General features: G+C 40.7%; 1 protein-coding gene across 9 annotated transcripts in view; it reads right to left on the reverse strand.

Moving 5' to 3' along the window:
* Positions 1-288: 288 nt before the first annotated feature.
* The window catches only part of LOC121289736 (arginyl-tRNA--protein transferase 1), a 272072-nt gene continuing 247023 nt past the window's right edge, over positions 289-25337 (reverse strand). For all 9 annotated transcript variants that reach the window (XM_041209426.1, XM_041209425.1, XM_041209432.1 and 6 more), the window contains one exon: positions 289-7413. In XM_041209426.1, coding sequence (XP_041065360.1) covers positions 7235-7413 — 179 coding nt within the window. In that variant the 3' untranslated portion in view covers positions 289-7234. The remainder of the gene's footprint in view (positions 7414-25337) is intronic.

The raw sequence follows: 25337 nt of genomic DNA on the forward strand, positions 1-25337 counted from the left end.
TTGTTTTGGAAGGCAGCATAGTCTGGCTGACCAATTTTGTTCATAATTACTGCCAGTCTAGTTCTATAATCATATACCAAGGAGCATTATTCAAATAGGATGAAACATGCATCTTTTTCACAACCCACTTGAAACAGAATTCATTGTCTGAGTTCGGCATTTAAACAGATTAATAAGAACCCACTAAATTTGCTCAAGTAACCAAATTCATGTGAAAGAAAGAGATCTGGGACTTCAACAATTGGCCTTTATAATGGCTGTGAAGCAGATCTACTGCTCAAGCTGCTGTCGGAGGGTGTAAGCTTTTAATAATCAATTGTTGCACTTGTAACACTTAACAAATAATTGAACTTTTAAACACAAAGACAATCTCGTACAGTAACACTTTCTGCAGAACACCAAATGATGAATAAACGTGACTGTTACATTGTGTTTGACTTTACATACTGCAAACATTCAACTAATATCAAGTGATTGAAACACAGCAGTTAATGAACATTAAACACAAATAATTAAATGGACTCATAATAATACTTGGTTTACCATTCACAATCAAGTCAACAACGTCAAAAATGCAGTGCATAGATGAATCACCTGGATTTAAGGTGTCACCAGGAATATATTTCAATTGAAGCAGTGTCATACATCAATTTGAGATATAAAAGCATTGCATATTTCTAGTTTCACTAAAGAAATCATTTAAAAGTCAATTGTAAGAGGCACTTGTACAGCAAACATTCTAAACGTATGGAGATAGAAGGAAGTATACCCCTTTATATGCAGTATACCCCTTTTATCATTGTTTACTCATAATTCCAAAGCCCAGAAATGCAGCATAACAACATTTAAAAAGTGCAAGCAGAGTAGATGGGTGATTATAAATTGCCAATTTTTAGGCACAATATCAACTTTACAAACTCTGATTGTATGAAGAATCTTACGAAAATAATCTCATCTGACCAGATGGTTATTAACGAAAAGCCACATCCATATGGACCACCAGAGAGACTAGCGACTGCTGGTCTGTCTGTCCGAAAGAAACTGCAACTTTTTATTATTCATAAAGAGCACACACCACGAGGGAAAGAGTAATCACTATATTTAAATACAGAATCAGATCTTTCTGGGTTGGTATTTTTTCTGAATCAGGGACTGGAAACAAATAAAATGTTTGAATCATAGATTAACAAACTAACGGAGGTCTCCTGATAGTACAGTGGCTCAGATGATTGCTTCACACTCTTGACACTATGACTATGCCAGGTATTAACTCCATCATCTTAATCACTGAATCAACATTTACCTTGCTCTGTAGCAAGCAAGGCATTGGCTGACATTGGCTGCAGTGATTAGAAAGTCTTGCAGGGCTCTATTCCTCCTATACTCTTAACCAAAACAAATAAGAGCTTTTTGTTCTTCAATGGGGCAACGCTGTTCCAATGATTTATTGCCCAATGCATACCACATTTGTTCAGAGCAGGAATACTCATGTTTGACGACACAAATGTATTTTAAATCTAGGGAAAAGGTTTACTTGGCCACAACCTCATTCCCTACAACCGCCAACATAGATCCCGTATTGCCAAATCATTCGGACCAAAAGTTCAGAGTGCCATGTAACCTAGGGTACTTACAGCCTACAAAGAGAGAAGGCTTTTGCCAACAGTTTTGACCGGACAGAAAACTACATACCCAGAATTAAAAGTGTTGTAACCCACTACATCACGCATCCTTAAGTGGGTTAAAAATATATAAAGGAGTACAGCAAATTAATATTTATGCCAATTCAGTTATATTTTTGAATTGGTTCAGTAACAGGGGAAATTATTTTAACAGTTTGAAAACTATCCTTTTATTTCCATCTGCAATGCAATTTAGATGAAGATGTACACCTAGTTTTCAATCAGATTTGAAGGACTACAAATAAATAATGTATGTGGGGAATTTGCACAGCTGTGCATCATGTGAATCATGAGCACATGACCATTTTGTCAAATTTAATTTGAACTGTACAGTCAAAAATCGCAGAAATCAACTGATAATCTGGCACTTAAATTCCAAATTAAATATGTGTTCTGCCCATTAAATGGCACCTTAATTCAGATTAGCACGTAACAGATTTAATCATAACTGATACTGGACAACATACCAGAATAGTTAATTTAAATTTAGTCAGCTTGTACACAACTTTACACAGCTTGTGAAACCTCACAAATCCTTTAAAACATGAAGGAGTGTTGTAATACGTACCAGCCTTTAGCCTTGGTTGAGGTAACATTCTTGCATTTAAGTAAAAAGCCCCACTCTCGGACTTCAGCACACTAAAGCACTGAGCACACTTCAAGAAGAAAGGTACTTCGGTAACTGTGAAGCCCTTTGAGATATCCTGAGACAATGAATGTACATGCTTTATTTAATGATTGAAATATAGAACAACTCAATGTATGCAAATTATTATGACAGTGGGTTTTTTCTTCAAAGGTTGATCAGCATAATTAGGAACCAACTCTTGAGTGGATAAGCTCTGTAGGTACATCCACCCTCTCATACCTACCCATGTGGCTATTCCTCATGGTTTTAAGTCAATAGGCTATGAACTAGCAGTCTATTCTACTCTAAGGCCCCACAACTTAGCCAATCCTCTCACAATATCCAGAAATTTACAATTTTCCGAATGAGTCGTTGATATGATCAGGTGTGACAATGCTGATAAAATTTTCCCCTTCCTAACGTACTGTCTATTACTAGTTGCTTATTGTTGCATAACTGTCTGCTCTTCTGTCACCATGTTTTCTCCAGTCAGAAAATAATGATTATAATTTACAGTTTAGAAAACCATTTCATTTCTGAAGTTGAATGACTTGGAAGCCTGAAGTTTGTGAATTTACACTTCTCTCTAGGACTTGGTCACATAACTTGGGCTAGCACGCAATACAAGGAAGGGTTACATTGTTGGAAATCCCTATTAGTAGTTTAGGTAGATGTTAAGGATCATGGGACACTGTTTAATGAACAGCACAACTTTCCCAGTTACTTGAGCAATATTCAAAACCAGCAATGCATAAAAGAGAGATTAACTGGTGATATCTCATTTGTGGGACCTTGCTGTGAACAAAATGGTTGCTAAATTGGCCTACATAACAGTCGCTGCGCTCCAAAACAATTGGCTGGAGGTTAAATTTTGAGTTTGAGGTGCCCTGAAAGATGTACCAGTATTAAGGCTGATATCAATACAAGTTGGCTTTTTCTCTCCATAGTTATCCGAAGTAACTTAATTTCTTCTCGGGGGCTATAAGAGAATGAAGGAAAGGGTAAGGGATTTGCATGATATGGGAAACATTCAGCTGTGTTCCATTGTGACAGAGGAACAAGTGCCAACTTCACAATTTCTATTTTATGTGGCCAGTGAATTGCATAAGCAGAATACATAACTCGGAACCGTATGACAGGCACCCTGTTTATTCTGCTCTTGGGAAAGTTCTTCACAACTCGCTTGTGAGATAAAATAGAAAATCCATTCTCAGCTATACCATTTCAACATAATCAGTAACAGCTGCCTGGCTGCTCTTCATGGCCATCAACATAATTTACTCTCACAGCCTAGCAATTAAGTGAAAGACAAAGCATTATCTACTCATGCACTAGAGTAATTTGGTTGAAATTGAACTAGGGATTGAGCATGCAATTTTGCAAAACATCCCGAAGCACTTGTGTTTTACCCAAGTATCTATGCATTACAATGGGATCTCCGTTGGATATCTTTAACCATGAGACAAATGACATCCTTTTCACTGTGACAAAGACAAGCTATCCATCCTCATCCTTCTTGACCTCTTTGCAGCCTTTGACACAGTTGATTGCACCATTCTCCTCCAATGTTTTTCCCTTGTCATCCAGCTGGGTGAGAGTGCCCTCGCTTGGTTAACTCTTAGTTATCTAATTGTAGTCATTGAGTCGCCAATCATTTCTGTTCCCATTCCCACACTGTTATCTCTGCTGTCCCCCAAGGATCAATCCTTGGCTTCTTTCTATTTCTCATCTACATGCTGCCCTTCATCTGAAAAACAATGGGCTAAATTTTCACTTGGCAGCAGAGGTGGGGCCAGAGATGGATAGGTCTGCAATTTCCTGCTACTAACTGCATGCAAATAGCCGATAGCCATTTAGAGGGCCCATTAAGGCCACTCCACATACACTGAAATTCTCTAGTTGGTGCACAGGCCCCCACTGAGGTCAAAATACGGCTAGGGAATGGAGGTGGCCTCCTAATAGCAGATCAAAGGACCAGTGCAGTGGGTTCTCCCTCCAAGATGACAGCCTGAAGCTGTGGCCTCTTTGATTTTAAAAAAATTGTAAAAGCTCTTCTGAGGATCTCTCCATTTTGTGGCACCCACTGTTTCTCAAAACTATACTAGCAGCTTCCACCTTTGCCAGTTTGACTGCCATTCTTTCAGTGTTGGCCCGCCAGCCTCTGGAGCCCACCAGCTGGAAGCATTCTCCTCAAAAATTGCTGTCTATGTTCCAGTGCGGGCATGTGTGACCCGCATTTGCTCCAGATGGATCCACAAATGAAAATCCAGCAATAGCAGTTTCCACATGTACACTGATGACACCCAATTTTACCTTTCCATCAGCTTTCTGGGCCCCATCAATGTCTCTCAATTGTCAGACTGCTTGCCTGACATTCAATACTGAATGAACAGCAATTTCCTCCAATTAAATATTGGGAAAAACCTAAAACCATTGTTTTTGGTCCCCACCATAAACTGTGTTCCATCCCTCTCCCTGGCAACTGTCTGTGGCTGAACCAGACTGCTTGCAAACTTTATGTTATACTTGACTCCGTGGTGAACATCCAGTCTGTCACTAAGACCACCAATTTCACCTTTTAACACAGCACAACTCCACCTATGTCTCACCCCTTTTGCTGATGAAACCCTCATTCATGCCTTTGTTACTTAGATATTTGACCATTCTAATGCAATCCTGACTGGCCTCCAACATTCTACCCTCCTAAACTTGTGGACATTCAAAACTCTGCTGTCCTAACTCAGATCAAATTGTGTTCACCTCTATCCCCACTGACCTACATTGGCTACCAGTTAAGCAATGCTTTGATTGTAAATTCTCATCTTTGTTTTCAAAACCCTCCAAGGGCAGACCCTCCCTATTTCTGTAATCTCCTCTAATATGAAGGCTTACTGAGATATTGGCACTCTACTAATTCTCGATCTTGAGCATCCCTGATTTTAATTGTTCTATCATTATTGGCTGTGCTTTCAGTTGTCTAGACCCTGAAATTTGGAATGCCCTCCCTGAATTTTTCCACCTCACTTTGCTCCTTTAAGACACTCCTTAAAACCTAACCTTTTTGGTAATTTGATCTAACATCTCCTTATGTGACTTGGTGTCATATTTTGTTTCATTATACCTCTGTGAAGAACCTTCAGCTGTTTTATTACAGTAAGGGAGCTACATAAATACAACTTGTTGCTGTATGAGATGTGTCAAACTAGTTTTTGGAATCATGCAACTTCCCACTTTCTCCCCTTTTGTCTCCCTAGTTGTTATACCTCTGCCACTCTTAAATGCGCTATTCAAAAAGTGCATGACAACAGGCTGGTGCTGTGTCACACGGTTTTGAGAGATGCTTATTTTCTACTTGGCACCAATGTAAAAGGATATAGTTAGAAATAGGTACCAGTGCAACACATGTGCCATCTCAAACAAATTTATATACATTGCTTGGCAGGCTGAGAAAAATGCTGCTCTTTGTCTAACAACATATGCTTTCCATCCATGCAGTTTCTGTCATCAGCTGTATACCCGTGATCAATAGCTTCTCTTCTCAATGTACTTTGTGATCACTTGTTATGTCTATGCTGTAGCCAAGTGTGAAATGAGTTTACTGTGCCAGTCAAACCCTTTCATCAATGAATTTCTGGATCTGGATGCTAGATTTGAATGTTTTATGAGGTGAAAAATTTGCTCAGATAATATGCCTAAGGTCACAGTCTATCAACCAGAATTTTATATGTAAAAATAAAAAAGTTTTCAAAATATAAGTTTTATATAAGCATTTATGTTTATTTTGGAGTGTTATGTGAATACAGTATTTCTATAATAAAATTTGAATCAATCATGTACATTGTGACAAATAACCTGGTTTTCTTTTTCCTTGTTGGTTCAGTACTTAGATGTATTTTCTCTTTCCTAACTGCTGAAGTTCAATATTATGCAAAACCTTTCCCCTAATTTTAATTTCCCTGAAATGCCTTGCAGCAAAAATAGGAAACAATGTATTTGTTGCAATGGCTGCTCCCTCACTCAGCTATACCCATTGCATCTAGCATGTATTACTCTTTCATTTGAATTTTTAAAAAATTAAGATCAGTTATTTCCTGCTGTTCTAGACAAACATGGATATAAGTTCAACTACCAATCTACAGAAACAATTAATCATTCATTATATTAGAAAAATCATAAACAACCATAAACCTGGCTTTAACAATGTCCTGTCTTACTGCAATATCTGCTGGGACTCTGGGTATATCCTCTTACCCCTTCTGAAACTTCACTATTCTCACTCAGCTAACTCATTCCCCATCTTCAATGTAAAGGCTGTGACATACGCAAACAAAAATGTGCAGTCACATGAAAGATTACAATGTCCAGCAAGCAACATGTGGCACCCTGTCCAGCTCTCCAAGGCTGTTTAGTTGTCTGCTCACTGGGGAGAGAAAGGAAAAATGAAAAGAAATGAAATCAAGACCTTAATATAGGGGGAAAGAACATAGATAACATAGAAGCACAGGATTCAGAGAGTAGAGTGAGAGTGTGGAAGGGATTAGGAGGAAGTAAAAAAAAAAAACAAGAGCACAGTGGAAAAGAAAAGGGAGAGAGAGAAAAGCCAAGTGAAAGAACAGAGCAAAAGAATTCTAACCTAGGTACTGTGAGACTAAAACATTTTTGGTGAGGTTTATCCCAAAGAAAACTGAAAGGAGATGACTTGCCTGGAAAAGTTCGAGAACAGCTTTAAAGTTAAATGCTGTGTAGACTACAAAAAAAACATTTACACTCAGGCACACACACCCATACATGCACACACACACTGTATGAAGTGGTTGGTCAGAGTCTTTTAAAATAGGAGATGTGTATTGTGATGTTGTTACACAGCATTAATTTAGCATACAGAGCTTTCTTATTTTGACATCTTAACACATAAACCATGTCTTTAGTTTCGATAAAGCAGCATTCGCTCTGCGCAGGTCTGTCCAACCAGGCTTGCATATTGTCGTACTGCTTCTTCATCACTGGCTCTCTTCTTTCGTCTCTGGTAGATGCTGTAAGGCATAACTGTATTCCTGTATAGTACAAGAACTTTACCAAGGTCTCGCAATCTATTTTCATCTTCTGGAAAAAAAAACATCAATAGTTGCTTAATAAAGACTATACACAGTAGACAATCATTTTATCAGTTAGATAGTGAACAGCATTGTACAGTCAGGCAAGGTCCAACCAGTTTCAAATAAAGTTAAGGTGTAAGGTTGAGCATTTTCAATTGCAAGTAATTTCGGTTTACAAAAGGTATTCTTTTCACCAGATCCCAATATTAAAAAAAAACAATCACAGGACGATGTGTCAGGAAATAAAACAAGATTTAATATTTGAAAAGTGTTCACTTTGATTCTAATTTTTGTTGATTTTCTTCATTTCTATTTTCTGGAGCAATATTCAATAAACACATCATTTTTGAAGGGTTATAGCTTTAAACTACAATTTGCAAATCTTTTTCTTTCAACTCCTCCATATAAGTTAGCTTTTAACACAAATAAAATACATTGGGTAACACTTGTCTCATGTAAACTGTCCCAATGCTCCTGACCCTACTGTCCATTTATTTTGATTCACGCTTTGTGAAGCACCTTGGCATGTTTTTCTATTTTATAAATTCAATATAAACGCAAGCAGCTGGTAAGTACTTCCCAATTTATAAAATTATAAAAAGTAACTTGGATATGCAATTTTCAAACTGATGAGAGGGGTAGGAGTTGAATATTTATGCATAAATAGGAGAATATGGTCTATATACACGCACCAATAGGGTTCTTATGAACGTGCATTCTTTTAATTACAAACAAGTCAGTGTAAAGTCTATAACAAACTAAGATTCATTACAGTTCTAGTTCACTTTCTATTCTTTCAATTATAACTTTAAAAAATTTTGAATTATTATTTTAACAAACTATTGTTCTAATTTTGAGAGGTTCAACCAGTAAATTTAAAATGGGTAGATAACATCTGTTCATCATTCCAGAATTATGAAAGGAGGAATGAAATTATATTTATACAAAACGTCCCATGTCCTGCTTATGCCTGAAAGAACTTTACAGCTCATTAATTATTTTAGAAGTGTTACCACTTGTTCCATAGGTAAAACTACCAACCAAGTGGCATACAGCAAGGTCCAGCAAAAAACAGTGGAATGACCAGTCAATGCTCATTCGTGGTGTTGTTCGAGGAAGAAATATCAGCAGAGGTACCATGGGTTCTTTTATGTCCACCTGAAAAGGCGGGTCTAGATTTTCATTCCTGAGGTGGGTAGCACGAGTCGGGAAATTACCCAGCTTGCGGCATCTGCCTTGAGAGAAATTCCACTGAATGGTGGGATCGTCATTCTGAGGGGGCGGGTACAGGATGGGGTCAGGCCTGTCACCCCTAGATGACAATCAGAGATGCTCACAGGGGTTGCTGAGCATCGAAGCAGACTGTTTAAAATGCCCACCTTGGTTCTCTTGTATTTCATCCTGGTTGTTTGCTTATGTTTTATGTCCATTAGCCCTCATCTTTTATACTCCCTCAACACCTCCACCCACTCCCAATGCACCATCAATGCCAACCCATGTCCCCCATACATCCCCACTGGCCCCTCATACCCTCCATGCCAATTCATGTCCCCACATACCCCTAATGACCCCTCACACCTTCCATGCAACTTAACGCTAACCCACCCATCACAGCCTCTTATAACCCTATGCCAGCTCAAGCCAACCAATGCCAACCCACTCACCACATTGGCCCTTACACACTCCATACCAACTCACCCAACATCCACCTTGGGCAGACCTCAGGAGCCATGCTGAGGTGAAACAGAGGTCTAAATAGGTTCAATATTGATTTAGTGGATTTACAATTCTACCGCTGAGATGATGAGCCTGGTATTAACAGTGTTAACACGGGAAGACAGTGAATAGATATTGCTGCCCTGTGATTCAAAATAAACCAGGTACTTTTGCATTAGGACCTTTGTTTAAAATTCATTTTTACAAGATGTAGGTGTCACTGGCTAGGCCAGCATTTATTACCCATCCCTAATTGGCCTTGAGGTGTTAGTGAGCTGCCTTCTTGAACTGCTGCACTCTGTGCAGTGTAGATACACCCACAGTGCTGTTAGGGAGAGAGTTCCAAGATTTTAACCCAGTGACAGTGAAGGAACGGCGATATATTTCCAAGTCAGGATGGTTAGTGGCTTGGAGGGGAACTTCCAGGTGGTGGTGTTCCCATCTATCTGCTTGTCCTTCCAGATAGTAGTGGTCATGCATTTGGAAGGTGCTGTCTAAGGAGGCTTTGTGAGTTCCTGCAGTGCATCTTGTAGATGGTACACACTGCTGCTACTGTTCGTCAGTGGTGGAAGGAGTGAATGTTTGTAGATGGGATGCCAATCAAGAGGGCTTCTTTGTCCTGGATGGTGTCGGGTTTCTTGAGTGTTGCTGGAGCTGCACTCATCCAGGCAAGTGGACAATATTCCAGCACACTCTCGACTTGTGCCCTGTAGATGGTGGAGTCAGGAGGTGAGTTACTTGTCGCAGGATTCCAAGCCTCTGACCTGCTCCTGTAGCCACAGTATTTATATGGCTAGTTCCGTTCAGTTTCTGGTCAATGGAAACCCCAGTGTGTTTTAATGGGGGTTTCAGCAATGATAATGCCAATGAATGTCAAGGGGCAATGGTTAGTTTCTCTCTTGCTGGAGATGGTCATTGCCTGGCACTTGTGTAGCGCGAATGTTACTTGCCACTTGTCAGCCCAAACTTGGACATTGTCCAGGTTTAGCTGCATTTGGACATGGATTGCTTCAGTCCATATAACAGTGGATGCACTTCAAGACTAATTCTTTGGATGCTTTTTCAGACATTCCAAGCACTCAGCTTGATCTTTCTTTATTGAGTCATACTATTTATATATACATACTACAGATATGCTGTCCTAGAGGTGAAGCACTAAAGCAGGTCTTGGATGCATGTTCCTGTTGTTCAGGTGGGCATAATAAAAAACACAGGGATTTCACCAAACATCCTAAGATTATAGTCTCAACCAGCATCACCAAAAACAGAATCACTAGTCATTTATCTAACTGCTTTCGCAGAATCTTGTTATGTGCGATTGGCTAGCACAATGGCCTATGTAACTGTTGTGTACTGTCACAGTGCTTCAAAAGGAATCCTTGCATGTGAAATTCTTTAAGACATTTGAGACACGTGATAAGGTACTAATGAGATTTTTTCTTTTCTAAATGTTACAGATTATCCAGCAATATCTACCATTCAAAGCATGCAGTTTGTATTACAGTTTTCTGAGAATCATAACTTTAGCTAATTCATCAGTGTCTCTGTTGTGGTACTGAAATTCTATATCCAGTTTGAAGCTTTAATTGGTGTTATTCAGAAGAAACTCGGCTGAACAAAACTAGACAATAAAGGATGCTCGAGTATAATTAATTAAAAAGAAAGACTTGCATTTATATAGCATCTTTCATGACCATCAAATGTCCCAAAGTGCCTTACACCTAATGAAGTATTTTTTGAAGTATTTTTTGAAGTATATCACTATTGTAATGTAGGAAATGCAGCAGCCAATTCGGGCACAGCAACCTCCCACAATCAGCAATGTGATACTGACAAAATAATTTGTTTCTGGTTGTGATGTTGATTGAGGGATAAACACTTGGCAGGACACCAAGATAACTCCCCCGAGCTACTCTTCAACAAAATAACATGAGATCTTTTATGCCCACCTGAGGGGGCAAATCGGGTCTTGGTTTAACATCTCATCTGAAAGACGACACCTCCAACAATGAAGCACTCCCTCAGTACTGCATGGGATATCGGGATATCAGCCAAGATTGCTGCACTCAAGTTCTCCTTTGGAACTTCAATCTAGAATCTTCTGACACATGTTCACCCCTTAAATCCAACAGAGTAGCTGTGGGAATCACATGGCAGGGAAGATTTTATTAGATGAACAATTTTATACACCACTGTTGATCAATTAACACTAGCATTCACATTTGGAGTCAGGTGAAACACATTATGGAACACGGGAGAAAAACAGTCTGCACTCAATCCTCCATAGTAAAAATATTGCAAGCCCATCTTTAAATTATATAGTAAGTGTATAACACAAATCAAATGCAACAAAATCATACAGATAAAGTATTCGAACAAATGGCAGAATATGAACCGGATGCTGCTTAATGCCTGGAATCAATGCAATTAATAACTGGGCCAAATCTTCCTGCAAAAATAATAGTACATGTGGTTTATGAATGCTAAATCAGCTAGCAAGTTCAGGGTATAAAGTGTACATTGAGTTGCAAAACTCCAAAATTTTCTGGCGTCTTACCCTTAGCTTTCCTGATATTTTTAAGAACTTGCAGGATTTGTGCATTAAATTGTTTGCAGAAAGTTAATGTTCATGATTGATTACATTCGTGCCCTTCTGACAATATATGAGAGGACTTCAAAATCATAAATGGTTTTGATAGAGTAGACATGGAGAGAACGTTCCCACTTATGGGAAGAACAAAGCTAGAGGCTATCAATATAAGATGGTCACCAAGAAATCAAGTGGAAAGTCAGCAGAAACTTCTTCATCCAAAAAGTGTTGAGAATGTGGAACTTGCTACCATAGGTAGTGGCTGAAGCAAGTCGTAAGGGGAGGCTAAATAAGCATAGAGGGAGAGGGAAATAGAGGGTTATGTTGGTAGGTTTAGGTGAGGAAAGATGGGAGGAAGCTCGAGTGGAGCATAAATATTGGCATGGACTGTTTGGCCCAAATGGCTTGTTTCTGTGCTGTATATCCTATGTATAATTGTTAATGCAATACCAATCAATCCCTTTGGCCCAGAAAGGAAACAGGTTAAACTGTTAAACCTCATTTCTGCATGTAATAAATTGTGGTTAAGACATTTTAATAATGACAAATTTTTACGTTTTTTTACTTTTCCCTTCTGCCTCTTTTCCTCTCAACCCAATCTTTTGTTACCTTTTTTATTTTTCTTTCCTCGCCTTATTTAACTCTAATCCACCTACCTTTCTTCATGATTTCTGTATTTTTTTCAAGTCTTAAATCTCCTCAGTTAAGGAGATGCATTAGCCCTGTCATTCACCAAGGTCGCCTTTTGCGCTTGCATCAAGCTACTTTTCAAGAAGTGCAGGAGCAAGTCCAACTAACGGTGCTCCAGCTAGATTTAGACCATTATGCTTGACTAAGAAGTGAATCCTAGTTATGGACCTGAATCTTCTGGTCGGTGTGCAGGGGTGGGCCCCGCTTGCCGACACGTAAAATGATGCGTGGTGACATCGGGCATGCATCCCAACGTCACTGCGCGTCATTCCGATCTTCAGTTCGGCGGGCATGCACCGAAGTCAGCTGCACGTTCGCCAAACTGTTAAGGCCATTAGTTAACTAATTAAGCTGATTCTCAGGTCAACCTTAAGGTTGGCAGGCAGGCGAAGAGCCCAGGCAGTCTTTGCATTTTTCATGAAATCTCATCCACAGGCAGGATAGGGTTTCATGAAGTGTTTATTAATTAATTAAAATGTGTTCCGAAAATTCATAATCATGTTCCAGCTCATGTGACAATGTCACATGAGGTGACATGTCTTAGTAGTTTTACTTTTTGCGATGTTTTATTTTTAAACTAATCTCCGAGGCAGCTCCGGTACAGGTAGCGCTAAGCACTTCCGGGTGCGTGTTACGCTGGGCGGGCCTTAATTGACCCGCCCACGCAAAAGGGCGACGTGCAGCCCATCGCGGGCGGCGATCCACTATGCGCCCGCCCGCTCCCAAACCGCCTGCCTGACGGGTAGAAAATTCTCCCCATAGTCTTTGCTCCACACATTGTTTGAGGTAGCCAAGGCCCTACTGGAGCACATGGTTCAAACAACTGATTATGGACAGACACTTCAAGTACTATATTGAAAGAAACTGATCTGTATCGCACTTAATGTAATGTCAAATTTTAAATTGTTATGTAGTGTACTTTTACAAATTTTATGAATAAAATATATTTTTGGAAAAACGATTTGGGCGTATCGAATTCTGAGACTTTGAAAAACTGAAAAGATCCTTGCATGACATTGTTGCTCCAGGCACTGAATTTACTAATGTCATGCAGTTGGTGAATAAATATTTTGCTAACATGTTCAATGCTGAATGGCATAAATAGCCAAGGAAAAACACTGTTGCCCTATATTTATGACTTGGTAATGCTCGTACATAGTTTAAGCAAAATAAAATACGATTGTGCATTACTGTAGTTTGAACAGAGTATGCAGTGTAATAACAAACCATCTGGTAAACAGCTGGTATTGTAACAAGATAATTAAATAGAAAAGGCATTTAATTTAGCTTTTCTTCAAATCAAAATGATTTTTTTTTTGAGGTTTGAGCAGAAAACACTATCCAAGTATTGAGCCCAATTGCTCTTACTATAATGAAATAGAAAGTAGCACAGCACGTGCAGAGAATTGCAAGGTATTATAATTTAAAACGAAGCATCTGTTGCAACATGAAACATACAGCAATTACACTGCATGAATCCAGGACACTTAGTTTTGTGCAGTTCACAAATAATTAAAATAACTCACTGACAACAGAATTATTGTAAAATCTGTCACAGCTTCATGATTGAATAGCAATACATATATAATAAAATGGAAGCCATTGTTTTATTATTTTTAATCCCCTCGAGCATATGCTTCCTTTCCTTGCATGTTGCAAGTACAGAATGGCTGCCATGTTTGTCTATATGCCTGTTGTGAGCTCTGAAAAAAAATTAATTCTTTGAACAAGCATTGAGATGTTTCAACTCAATAAAGCAGGACATAAGTGTATGGCAAAAAGGTAAAATAAACCCAGATTATCTAATCAAAGTTTGCCAAGAAAGACCAGGACACACAATGGAAATGAAAGAAAGTACATTTATAATGCTTTGCAAAAACAATTCTTTATTCAGGTGACAGATCCGGAAGAATATGTCAGGCAAGGTAAAGAGGGAAAAACATTGCTGCTATTCAAGTTTAGACAGATGGGATAATGGAAGAGTTAAAATGCCAGAGAGATGAGCTCCAAAGGACCAAATGGCATTTTTCCATTCCTAACTGTTATAGATTAGTAAGAACAAAAAGACAGATGGACATTCTTCAGACATTGTGCTCCCTTCAATCTATCACCACAGGTTTCATTTCCAGATCAGGCTTTTCCACCAAGTTAGAAATTGTAGCTACAGATTGCAATGAACTAATGATCCAGTACACCGTTTGCCTTTTTAAAAAAATGGGAACAGCCAATTTTATCTTGACAAACACACCTGTGACATCACCTTCTGCATTTTCCAGCACATGACTTCCCAGGACCAGCGGATATGGAACCATTGGACATGTGGTGAATGCTCAATTAAGGAACATATTTTGTTGCTGGAAATGTGAAAGATGAGCCACTGCAGACAACAGTCACATCCTTAATGAGAGAATTGACGTAAGCAAAGAAAGCTATGAACACAGCTTTCTATAACATAACAGATTGGGGTCAATTAGAAATTTCTATAAAGTTGAGTTGTTTTGGGTTGGTCTTTTCAAAATTAGCTGTGGCAATATACAAACATTTAAAATCTCAAAGAGCTGCACCAAGTATTTCTACTATTGAAGAATTTCATAAAACATCAGGAAAAACCCTGCATTTTCTCGGACTAGCTGATTCTTCAAGTAAACAGCTCATCTGTAATGAAGAACGGTTAATCTGGAGCAGGTGCTGAACTGCAACGTGTGTGCAATGCAGGTGTATAATCAAATTCCCATGTTTGATGCAAGAATATAAATATCACAGAGACAGAGGTTTTCAGAAAATAGCATATACGCACTAGTATTTGCATACTGACAGAACAACTCATCATTTTCTGAATCATGTTGCAAAACTTTAAATAGCAGCACACTGAATGCACAGTTTTTTTGTGCTATCAGGATCTGGAATTAACAGATTAAGCTACTTCACTCCCTCCATTGTAACAAAATCTCAAAAGCAATCTATTTCAATCAAACTTTTGGTCATTTCTGCTGCCAGTGATTCATTTCCTTTTACTTGTTTCTGAAGCACTTTGACAGATGTCTTTATGTTAAAGATATAATATGAATGCAAGTTGTGGACATTTTCCAATATTTCTACCAATATTAATTTGGCTCCCTCATACTTAGGTTCCATAATTCCACCAATGCTGCTATTTCCTCCTCTTTCCTAATTGTAATCAGTATCCAACATTTAAAATAAAGTATTAACAGAAAATGAACAGAATGAAGGACTTTAATTCTAGAAACAAACCCTAATGTTAACACCTCTTCTTCCGGGCACAATGTGTGAACAACAAAGTTCTCTGAATCAGAGCTGGTCACAGTGATAGGGTAAACATAAATTTCAAGCAAATGGATTAAACATAATTAACATTAAATGTTTTCAAATCACTCATCAATTGAGACTAATTATAGGATTAGGAACAGAATAAAATGCATTCCTTTGGGAAATTACAGGTTTCAAAAAAAGGGTTGAACCCTTTTAAAAAAAACCAGAGGACTGTCTCCTTCAGTTTTACCAAAGCAACTATATGGGCACATTAGCTTTTCATAGGCCGTAATTTTTAGTAAAGCATTACTACAGTATTAAAATTAGACATTGAGAATGTTATTTGTTCAAAGTAGACTATAATCTAGGAACTAGGAAAGTATCATTAGACAAAGTAGATAGGAAAGGATCAAGATCTCATTGGGTTGATGTCAGAACATAAAACAAAAACAGAATTACCTGGAAAAACTCAGCAGGTCTGTCCGCAAGAATGACCCAAACCTCCCGGTCGCTTGCCATTTTAACACTCCACCCTGCTCTCTTGCCCACATGTCTGTCCTTGGCTTGTTGCATTGTTCCAGTGAAGCCCAACGCAAACTGGAGGAACAGCACCTCATCTTCCGACTAGGCACTTTATAGCCTTCCGGACCGAATATTGAATTCAACAACTTTAGGTCTTGAACTCCCTCCTCCATCCCCACCCCCTTTCTGTTTCATCCCCCTTCCTTTTGTTTTTTCCAATAATTTATATAGATTTTTCTTTTCCCACCTATTTCCATTATTTTGAAATCTTTTATGAGCCCCACCCCCACTAGAGATATGCCTTGAGTGCTCTACCATCTAATCTTAATTTGCACATTCGTTTAGATAATATCACAACTTCAACACCTCTATGTTCTTTTGTCTGTGATATCTTTTGATTATCTGGTCCTATCACTGCTTGCTTGTCCCTACAACCACACCCCCCCTCCACTTCTCTCCCCCCACCCAACACCCCCCCCACACCTTAAACCAGCTTATATTTCACCCCTCGCCTTGGATTCACCTAGTTCTGTTGAAGGGTCATGAGGACTCGAAACATCAACTCTTTTCATCTCCGCCGATGCTGCCAGACCTGCTGAGTTTTTCCAGGTAATTCTGTTTTTGTTTTGGATTTCTAGCATCTGCAGTTTTTTGTTTTTATCTCTGATGTCAGAACATGTTTTATATATAGTTCATTTAAAATAATGCACGTTTAGAAAGATTTTTCACCAAAGGAGACTAGAATTTGTCAGATTTAACAGGCAACTTGCTCAGATATAGAAAATGGGTCAGGGAGGACCCATTAATGTTTTGTTTATCAATGCTTGCACAATGCCAACTAAGTACTAAATTGATGCCTGCTTTTAAGGTGAATTGTCCCATTATTTTTTCAAAACTAGCTGAAATGAAGAGTTTTCCTTAACTATGATGGCCTTTGTAGTCAAATAGCTCATTACCATGCACTGTTTGAATAGCCATTTTGGTGAGATACTGGAGGATCAGCAGAATCAATAAAACAATGCTGGAACAGAAACTGCAGCTTTTGAATGATGTATTGAACTGAACTGCTACTTGCCTGCTCAATGATGCAGGTGGATTTTAAAGATTACATGGACTATTTGAAGAGCAGGAACTTTTACAATACCATTGCCAACAACCACCCTTCAACTAATTACACCAAAACAAAAGCTCTCATTTTCATTATCCCTGTTCTTGCTAATCTCCATTGATTCAGTCTCCCTAACCACAGAATGTGCAACTTCCTCCAGGTCTACATTTCAGCACGGCTCTCTGATCTTGCAATTATGGCTTCCTTTACAACCACTTCTCCTTTATAGTAGACCATTCTAGCTTCTTTGTCATTTTCTTCTGTAATAAATTCTCTAAGGATCCATCACGACCCCCTTCTCTTGCTCAATCTCATCCATGGTAACATAATTCTCAGACGTGGGCCCTCTTCCACATGCACACTGATAACATCCAGCTTTATCTCTGCAACCCCCTCAACGTCACCACTGCCTCTGTGATGTCAGACATTCCATCTTGGATGAATTGGACCTTTGTCCAGCTGAACAATGGGAGCATCAAAGCTATCATCTTTGTCCCACAACACACTTTAACACCCTCTCTATCTACAAGTTAACCAGACTGTTCGCAACACTGGCATCCTATTCAACTTGATGCTGAGCTTCCAACCCAATTTCCTCTCCATCATCCCGACTTCCAACTCCCTGATAGCACCTGCCTCTGCCACTACATCAGAACATCTGCCAGTGAAATCTTCATCCATGAATTGGTCGCCTGCACTTTTGATTACTCCAATATTCGCCTGGCTAGCCTCCCATCCTTTACTCTCCCTAAAATTCAGCTCATCCAAAACTTTGCTGCCTGCATCCTACCTTGCACCAAGTCTGCTCGCTCCTCACTGCTCTATTTGAAGGCTTATGTTAGCTCTAAGTCTCTCAACACCTCAAATTCAAAATTTTCATCCTCATCTTTAAATCCCTTAATAATCATACCACCCGAGCTCTATAACCTTCTTCAACCCCACAACTTCCTGTTCCTCTGTTGCTTGTGCCTCCTTTCTCTCCAACAGTTGTGATCAATTGCCTAGGCCCCAGTCTCTAGAGTACAGTTCCTTCAAGGCTGTCTTTAAAACACAACCCTTTGTCCAAATATTTTGTTTACCCACTAATATCTTTTTTGGCCCAGTATCTATTTTTGATTATGTTTTGGGACTTTCTCTACAATAAAAACACCTTAACTGCATCTCTGTAAATTTTCCTAAGCATTTTACTGCATTAAAGGCACTATTTAATGAAAATTGTTATGTGAAATGCTTTGAGGCATTCTTGAAAAATGAGATAAGGTGCTATATAAAGACAAATATTTCGTTTTAAGGAGAGATGAAAAGATTAGATAAAACATGAAAATTGGACTTCAGTGGAAAGGCAAAAATCAGATGAAGTGTATAACAGGTGATCAACCTGCCACTAGTGATCCCAGTTTTTAACAGGCGACCAATCTGCTACTGGTCCCCTACAGTGTATAGGGGTGACCAATTTGTCACTAGTTCCTCACAGCGCATAATGGGCACAAAAGCAAAATACTGCTGGAAATCTGAAATAGGAACAAAAAAAAGCTGGAAAAATCCAGTAGAACAGGCAGCATCTATTGAGAGAAAAGTCAAGTCGATGACCTTTCATCAGTTTTGATGAAAGGTCATCAACCTGAAACACAGGCCAGAATCTTTTGCTCTCATTGGTGGAGAGTTTGGAGGTGGGAAAGGCATTTACTTAACAAAAACAGAATTACCTGGAAAAACTCAGCAGGTCTGGCAGCATCGGCGGAGAAGAAAAGAGTTGACGTTTCAAGTCCTCATGACCCTTCGACAGAACTTAGTTCTGTCGAAGGGTCATGAGGACTCGAAACGTCAACTCTTTTCTTCTCCGCCGATGCTGCCAGACCTGCTGAGTTTTTCCAGGTAATTTTGTTTTTGTTTTGGATTTCCAGCATCCGCAGTTTTTTTGTTTTTGTTTTTATCTCTGTGTTTAATTGACTGCCACTGCTCTTCAAGAAATGCCTACCACCTTGAAGAAGTTCTGTTCCTCTCTGCGACAAGATTTCCGTATCTCTCTGTTGCCTTGTTCACCTTCATTACTTTCCATTTCCCTCCTAGTGTTTGACAAGGTGTTTACTAAAACCCGCTTCCACAGCCATATCTCCTTTCTCAGTGACTGTCTCCGTCTCCGACTTACCCCACGTGGATTTCAACTGAAATTCCACCCCTCATGTTTCGAACCCACCCAGGATTACAGGTATCTCCGGGACATAAAACGTTTCTCGGACTGCTGTTCCCGTCACATTCTGAAATCCACACTCAGTGCCATGCGCCGCCATATGAACACACTCGACCTCTCCCTCCAGCAGCACCGCCGTACCCTTTTTCAAAGCTGCGCGTGCCCCCAGTTTCACTTTATCCTTCGGCTCATCCGACGCCTCAACAAGAAACTTTTTCTCTTTCTCTCAAGTGCTAAGGAACGCAAGCTCCAACAACTCATCGACACCAACACCCATCTAGGACCCTCCACCCCTGCCTGTCCCTCCGTCCCCACCCTTTCTTCCAATCCCAACCCCAGCCGTGTATTCACTATACCCCCTGACCTTCCCCTCTCCGATGCTGAACGTTCAGTGCTCAGCAAAGGACTTAGTTTCATACCCTTACGCCCTCACCTCAATGAATTTCGGGCTCGGCATGATACTGAACTCTTCTTCCACCGCCTTCGTCTCCGGGCTCACTTCTTTGGGCAGGAGTCCTCTCCCAGTTCAACGGATCCTTTTACCCATCTCCAATATTCTCCCTCCACCTGGACCCCTCCCTCTGGATTCTTACCTTCTCTCGATCTTTTCATTGAGAAGGCATTTACTTAGGCGGGATGGTAGCGTGCCTGAACCCTGCAATCTTCCCACCTCTGCCAGAATTAAGTTCTGGGTGGGAAGGCCCATGGCCAATCTTCTTGCCCTGCTGTCAATCAATGGCTACTTGAGGGCCTCATCCCACTGTTGCTGGTATTAACCCAGCTGCAGGCAGGCCTGTCGCCATGTGGCATGTACGGCAGCTAAAACCGTGCGGCCGGCTTGCCACCTCTGGGGTGGGGGTACCTAGATCGAAGGCACCCAGTGCCTGATCGAGGGACTGCACATTGGGAAGAGGTTGGCCCACTGAAAGCCACACCCCTGCCCTTGCTAACCCTCCTGAAGTCCTCTTCCATAGCTCACACCCTGCAAACCAAACTCACCCCCTATCCCCCACATTACTTACCTGAGGCCTGAGCCGCTCCACAATCCTGGGCCTCTGGTGCCTGTCCTTTCGGCAGCAGCCACATCTCCCCAGTGGCACTGCTGAGCACAACAGCTGCCAGCCTCTACTGGCTGGCAGCTCTTGCTAGGTGAGACTTTTGCCCCTGGGGTCTTGATTCCAGGGGAAGGCCTGCCAGTGGCCTCACAACTGTCTGATTGGTTTGTGGTTTAGTGGGCCTTCCCGAAAAGAGGCAGCGTGGGTCTCCTGCTGTTTCTCTGGCTGACAGGCGAGACCCCCGATGCCTCAAGATTCTGCCCATTAACTCTGTTACCATCCACAGAGGCTGTCTGACATGCTGAGTTTTTTTGTTCTTATATTTGTCTCATATATATCTTATGTTTAACGGGTGGCTGATCTGCCACTGGTGCCCCACCACTGAATAGAAACATAGAAAAAAGGAGCAAGAGTGGGTGAATTGGCCACTTGAGCCTGCTCTGCCAATCAATATGATCATGGCTGATGCTCTATCTCAACACAGTACTCCTGCGCTCTCCCCATACGCCTTGATGCCATTCAAGTCCAGAAATCTATTTCCTTCTTAAATATATTCATTGACTTGGCCTCCACAGCCTTCTGTGGTAGAGAATTCCACAGGTTCACCACCCTCTGAGTGAAGAAGTTTCTCCTCATCTCAGTCCTAAATGGTCTACCCTGTATCCTGAGACTCTGATCCCTTGTTCTAGACTCTCCCAGCCAGAGGAAACATCATCCCTGCATCCAGTCTGTCCATCCCTGTCAGAATAATAATAGGTGACTCATCTGCCACTGGTGCCCAACCTATGGATAATGGGTGACTGATCTGCCACTGTTTGTTCGTGCCCCTATTGAAGTTGAATTTCACCCACAAGTGTGTTGGGACCATGCTGCTCCATGAATAAAATTAGCTTCTAACTTCATGAAAGAATGTCAACGTATGATCAAGCAACCCAATTTCTGATCATCTCAACAACAATTCTCTGCAAGAATGGAGCTAACAACTTTCAAATGTGAAAATAAGTAATGTTGTGTACTGTCTGAACTGCTCACAGGGTGTTTTTGTTCAATTATACATAAAGTTGCTAAAAATGTTTTCCCAGTATGGTATATAAACCATTACTCATTTTTAGTGGAGCATTCAGCAGGAACATCATGGTGAGCCAATCAGTCAAGATCAATCAGTCTAATTAATATTACTGGTTCAGTCAAGCTCAAATCCTACCATTCTATCACACCACTGGTCATGTATCCTAAGCTGCCTTTGTCAACTAGACTGAACTTTGAAATTGCATTTCAAACCCAGTATGATGGGCAAACTGCAAAATTAAATAAACATTAGGCTTAAAGCTTAGCATTCATTTGGAGAAATTTCTCACTTGCTTTAAATGTCACATTTAATTTGTTGAATTCGCCAAGAAGTGAAGTTTGTGCTCTATTTTATGGGGACGTTGATCAAAACCGTGCATGAGTGAACATACAGCTTGTAACAAAAATACTACTGTTACTAAACAATGAGTATTTTCTCTTCCTAGATTCCTTAAGATTACCTCCACATGATAGCACATTTCTCCATCATTTGCAACTACAGAGCTTTAATTTCTTCTCCGTATTTGGTCATCATTTGCAGTTTACTGCTTGCCAAAACCTACTACCGCATGCCGCAGTCTTTTCAGAAAATTGACATTCGAGGAATATCATTCATATCCAGATGCTTTGCCACCATCCAGGTTCACCTGCTCCACCCCACTTAAACAGTATAAATTTCATCACATTTCCACTTCTCTTTAGCTCTGAAGAAGGGTCATACTGACTTGAAATGTTAACTGTTTCTCCACAGATGCTGCTAAACCGGCTGGGTTTTTCCAGCATTTTCTGTTTTGGTTTCAGATTTTCAGCATCTGCAGTATTTTGCTTTTATATTATTTTGCTTTGCCACCATGCCATTTGTTGTGAGTCCAGCTGAAGTAATTTTTCTCCCAGGGTACTCACAGCAGTGTCCAAGACAATTGGGAACCCCACTCACATCATTAGCTACTGAAGAGAATTTATGGGCTGATCCTTCTAAGGAGCGACAATCACCATTGGATTACTGCTCCACTCCTACTTTCTGCACCATGACTCTGCTCTGCATTTCTGTTCGAGTCTTCTGATCCCAGCTTCTTCAGAAATGTGGAGTGGTCTTACACTGAACTGCTTTCTCCTAGCACTGGATCATTGGGATGGGGGCGTTGGGGGTTAGATAAGCCACACCCCCTTTTAAGGCACTAGCTGCTGTATTCTGGCAAACATTCACTAATACAGTGAAAAGCTTTCAGACATTAAACAACTTTTCAGTGCGTCAGTGAATGAGTGAACGAGTGAGTGAGTGAATGTGTAGGTGTGTAAATGGGTAGGATGGGCAAGTAGTGTGGGTGAGGTAAGTGTGTAAGTGGGCAGGGTGGGCATGGCAAGTGGTTAGTTGGATAGGGTGGGCGTGGTAAGTGCGTAGGGTGGCAGGTAGGTGGTCGGGTCAGGACAGGTTGTCAGGTCAGGGACTAGTCAGATCTGGTTGGGGGAAATCTCTAGGGTCAACAGGGAGGGAAGTCAGGTGGTGGGGACTAGTCAGGTCAGGTGGGAGGGGAGTCGAGGGGTGTCAGGTGGTCAGTTGAGTATTTGGGTGGCAGGGGCTAGTCAGGTTGGGTTGGGGGGTTAGGAGGGGTAGTAAGGGGGCCGAGGAGGACTGTTAGTTGTCTCGTGACCCAGGAGTTAGACTAGGATTTACTGTTTAACATTTTCTGGGTAAATGTTCAGCTAAGTCGGAACTGTCTGATATCTCCGACTCTAACCTGGAGTTGGATGGTCCTGGGGAATAGGCATTTGTCCATCAGAAGTTCAAACTTCCCAGGCAATTCCCAGAGTCAGTGCATTGGGACTTCCACAAGGCCCCGAAGCACTTCACGGGGTACGTACTGTCTCCAACAATCTGGACACCAGTAGATCCGGGCCATGTGTGGACAAAAGAATAAGGCAAGAATGTGATAATGGTTACAAATTATTGTATACTTTCTAGCTTCCATCAACTAAAAACCAGCTGAATATAATATAACAATCCATGTTAATAGAAAGACGATACACATAGACAAGTTATGCGCAGAAAGAAGCCATTCAGCCCATCGGGTTTACGCCAGCCATAAAAAGAGAAAAAAAAAGCTAGCCGCTCATTTTTAATTCCAATTTTCAGCACTCGGTCCACACCCTTTCAAGTTACAGCACTGCAGGTGCAGATTCAGGTGCCTTTTAAATGACTTGAGTGTTTCAGCCTCAACCACCAATTTAAGCAGTGAATTCCAAATGCCCACCACCCACATGTCTTTCCTCATGTCCCCTCGAATCCTTCTACCAATCACCTTAAATCTATGCCCCCTGGTAATTGACCCCTCAGCTAGAGGAAACATGTCTTTCCTGTCTACCTTATCGAGGCCCCTCATAATTTTGTACACCACAATTAGGTCACCCTTTAGCCTACTCTGTTCTAAGGAAAACAACCCTAGCCTGTCCAATCTTTCTTCATAGCTGCAATTTTCAAACCCTGGCAACAACCTTGTAAATCTCCTCTGCACTCTCCCCAGAGCAATTATGTCCTTTCTGTAATGTGGTGACCAGAACTGTACACAAAATTCCAGCTGTGGCCTAACCAGAATTTTATATAATTCCAGAATTACATCCCTGCTTTTGTATTCAATACCTCGCCCAATAAAGGAAAGCATTCCATATGCTTTCTTGACCACCCTATCCACCTGTCTTGCCACCTTCAGGGGCCTGTGGACAACTCCTCTCAATATCCTCCCATTTATTGAGTATTCCCTTGCTTTTTTTGCCTTCCCCAAATGCATTACCTCACACTTTTCTAGATTGAATTCCATCTGCCACTTTCCCGCCCACTCAACCAAACCATTGATAAAATTCTGGAGACAACAGCTAACCTCTTCACTATCAACTAAGCAGCTAATTTTTGTGTCATCTGCAAATTTCCCAATCATGCCTCCCACATTTAAGTCCAAAACATTAATGTATACTACAAACAGCAAGGGCCCAACATTGAGCCCTGTGCAGTGCCACTGGAAACTGCTTTCCACTAGCAAAAACATCCATCGCCAATCACCCTCTGTTCCCTGTCACTGAGCCAATTTTGATCCAACTCGCCACCTTCCCCTGTATTCCATGGGATCTCACTTTTCTGACCAGTCTGCCATTTAATGCAGGACTTAGCAAAAGTTTAGCAAAACCTCCTTGCTTTTAAAGGAGATGCATTTATTTATAAAGCTTGGATTCTCTGTGTCTTTTAACAGCCTTCCCAAGATGTACCGACGCCTTCAAAGTCTTGTGTACATACATCCTCAGGTCTCTCTGTTCCTTTATCCCGTTTAAAATTTTAACATTTTGTTTGCATTCACATCCCTCATTCTTCCTACCGAAGTGACGATTTCACACTTCTCACAAAGATAAAAGCAAAGAACTGCGGATGCTGGAAATCCAAAACAAAAACAGAAACAGAAATACCTGGAAAAACTCAGCAGGTCTGGCAGCATCGTTGGAGAAGAGCACAGTTGACGTTTCAAGTCCTCATGACCCTTACTATCCTCCTCACTGCTTATTACATTTGAGTTTTATGTGATCTGCACCTTTGAAATGATGCTCTGTACACGGCCCTTCGAGCCTGCTCTGCCATTCAATAAGATCACAGCTGATCTGATTGTGGCCTCAACTCCAATTTCCTGCCTGCTCCCCATGACCCTTGATTCCAATGTCAATTAAAAATCTGTGTAAC

Source organism: Carcharodon carcharias, chromosome 17 (genome assembly GCF_017639515.1).
Source record: "Carcharodon carcharias isolate sCarCar2 chromosome 17, sCarCar2.pri, whole genome shotgun sequence".
NCBI lineage: Eukaryota > Metazoa > Chordata > Chondrichthyes > Lamniformes > Lamnidae > Carcharodon > Carcharodon carcharias.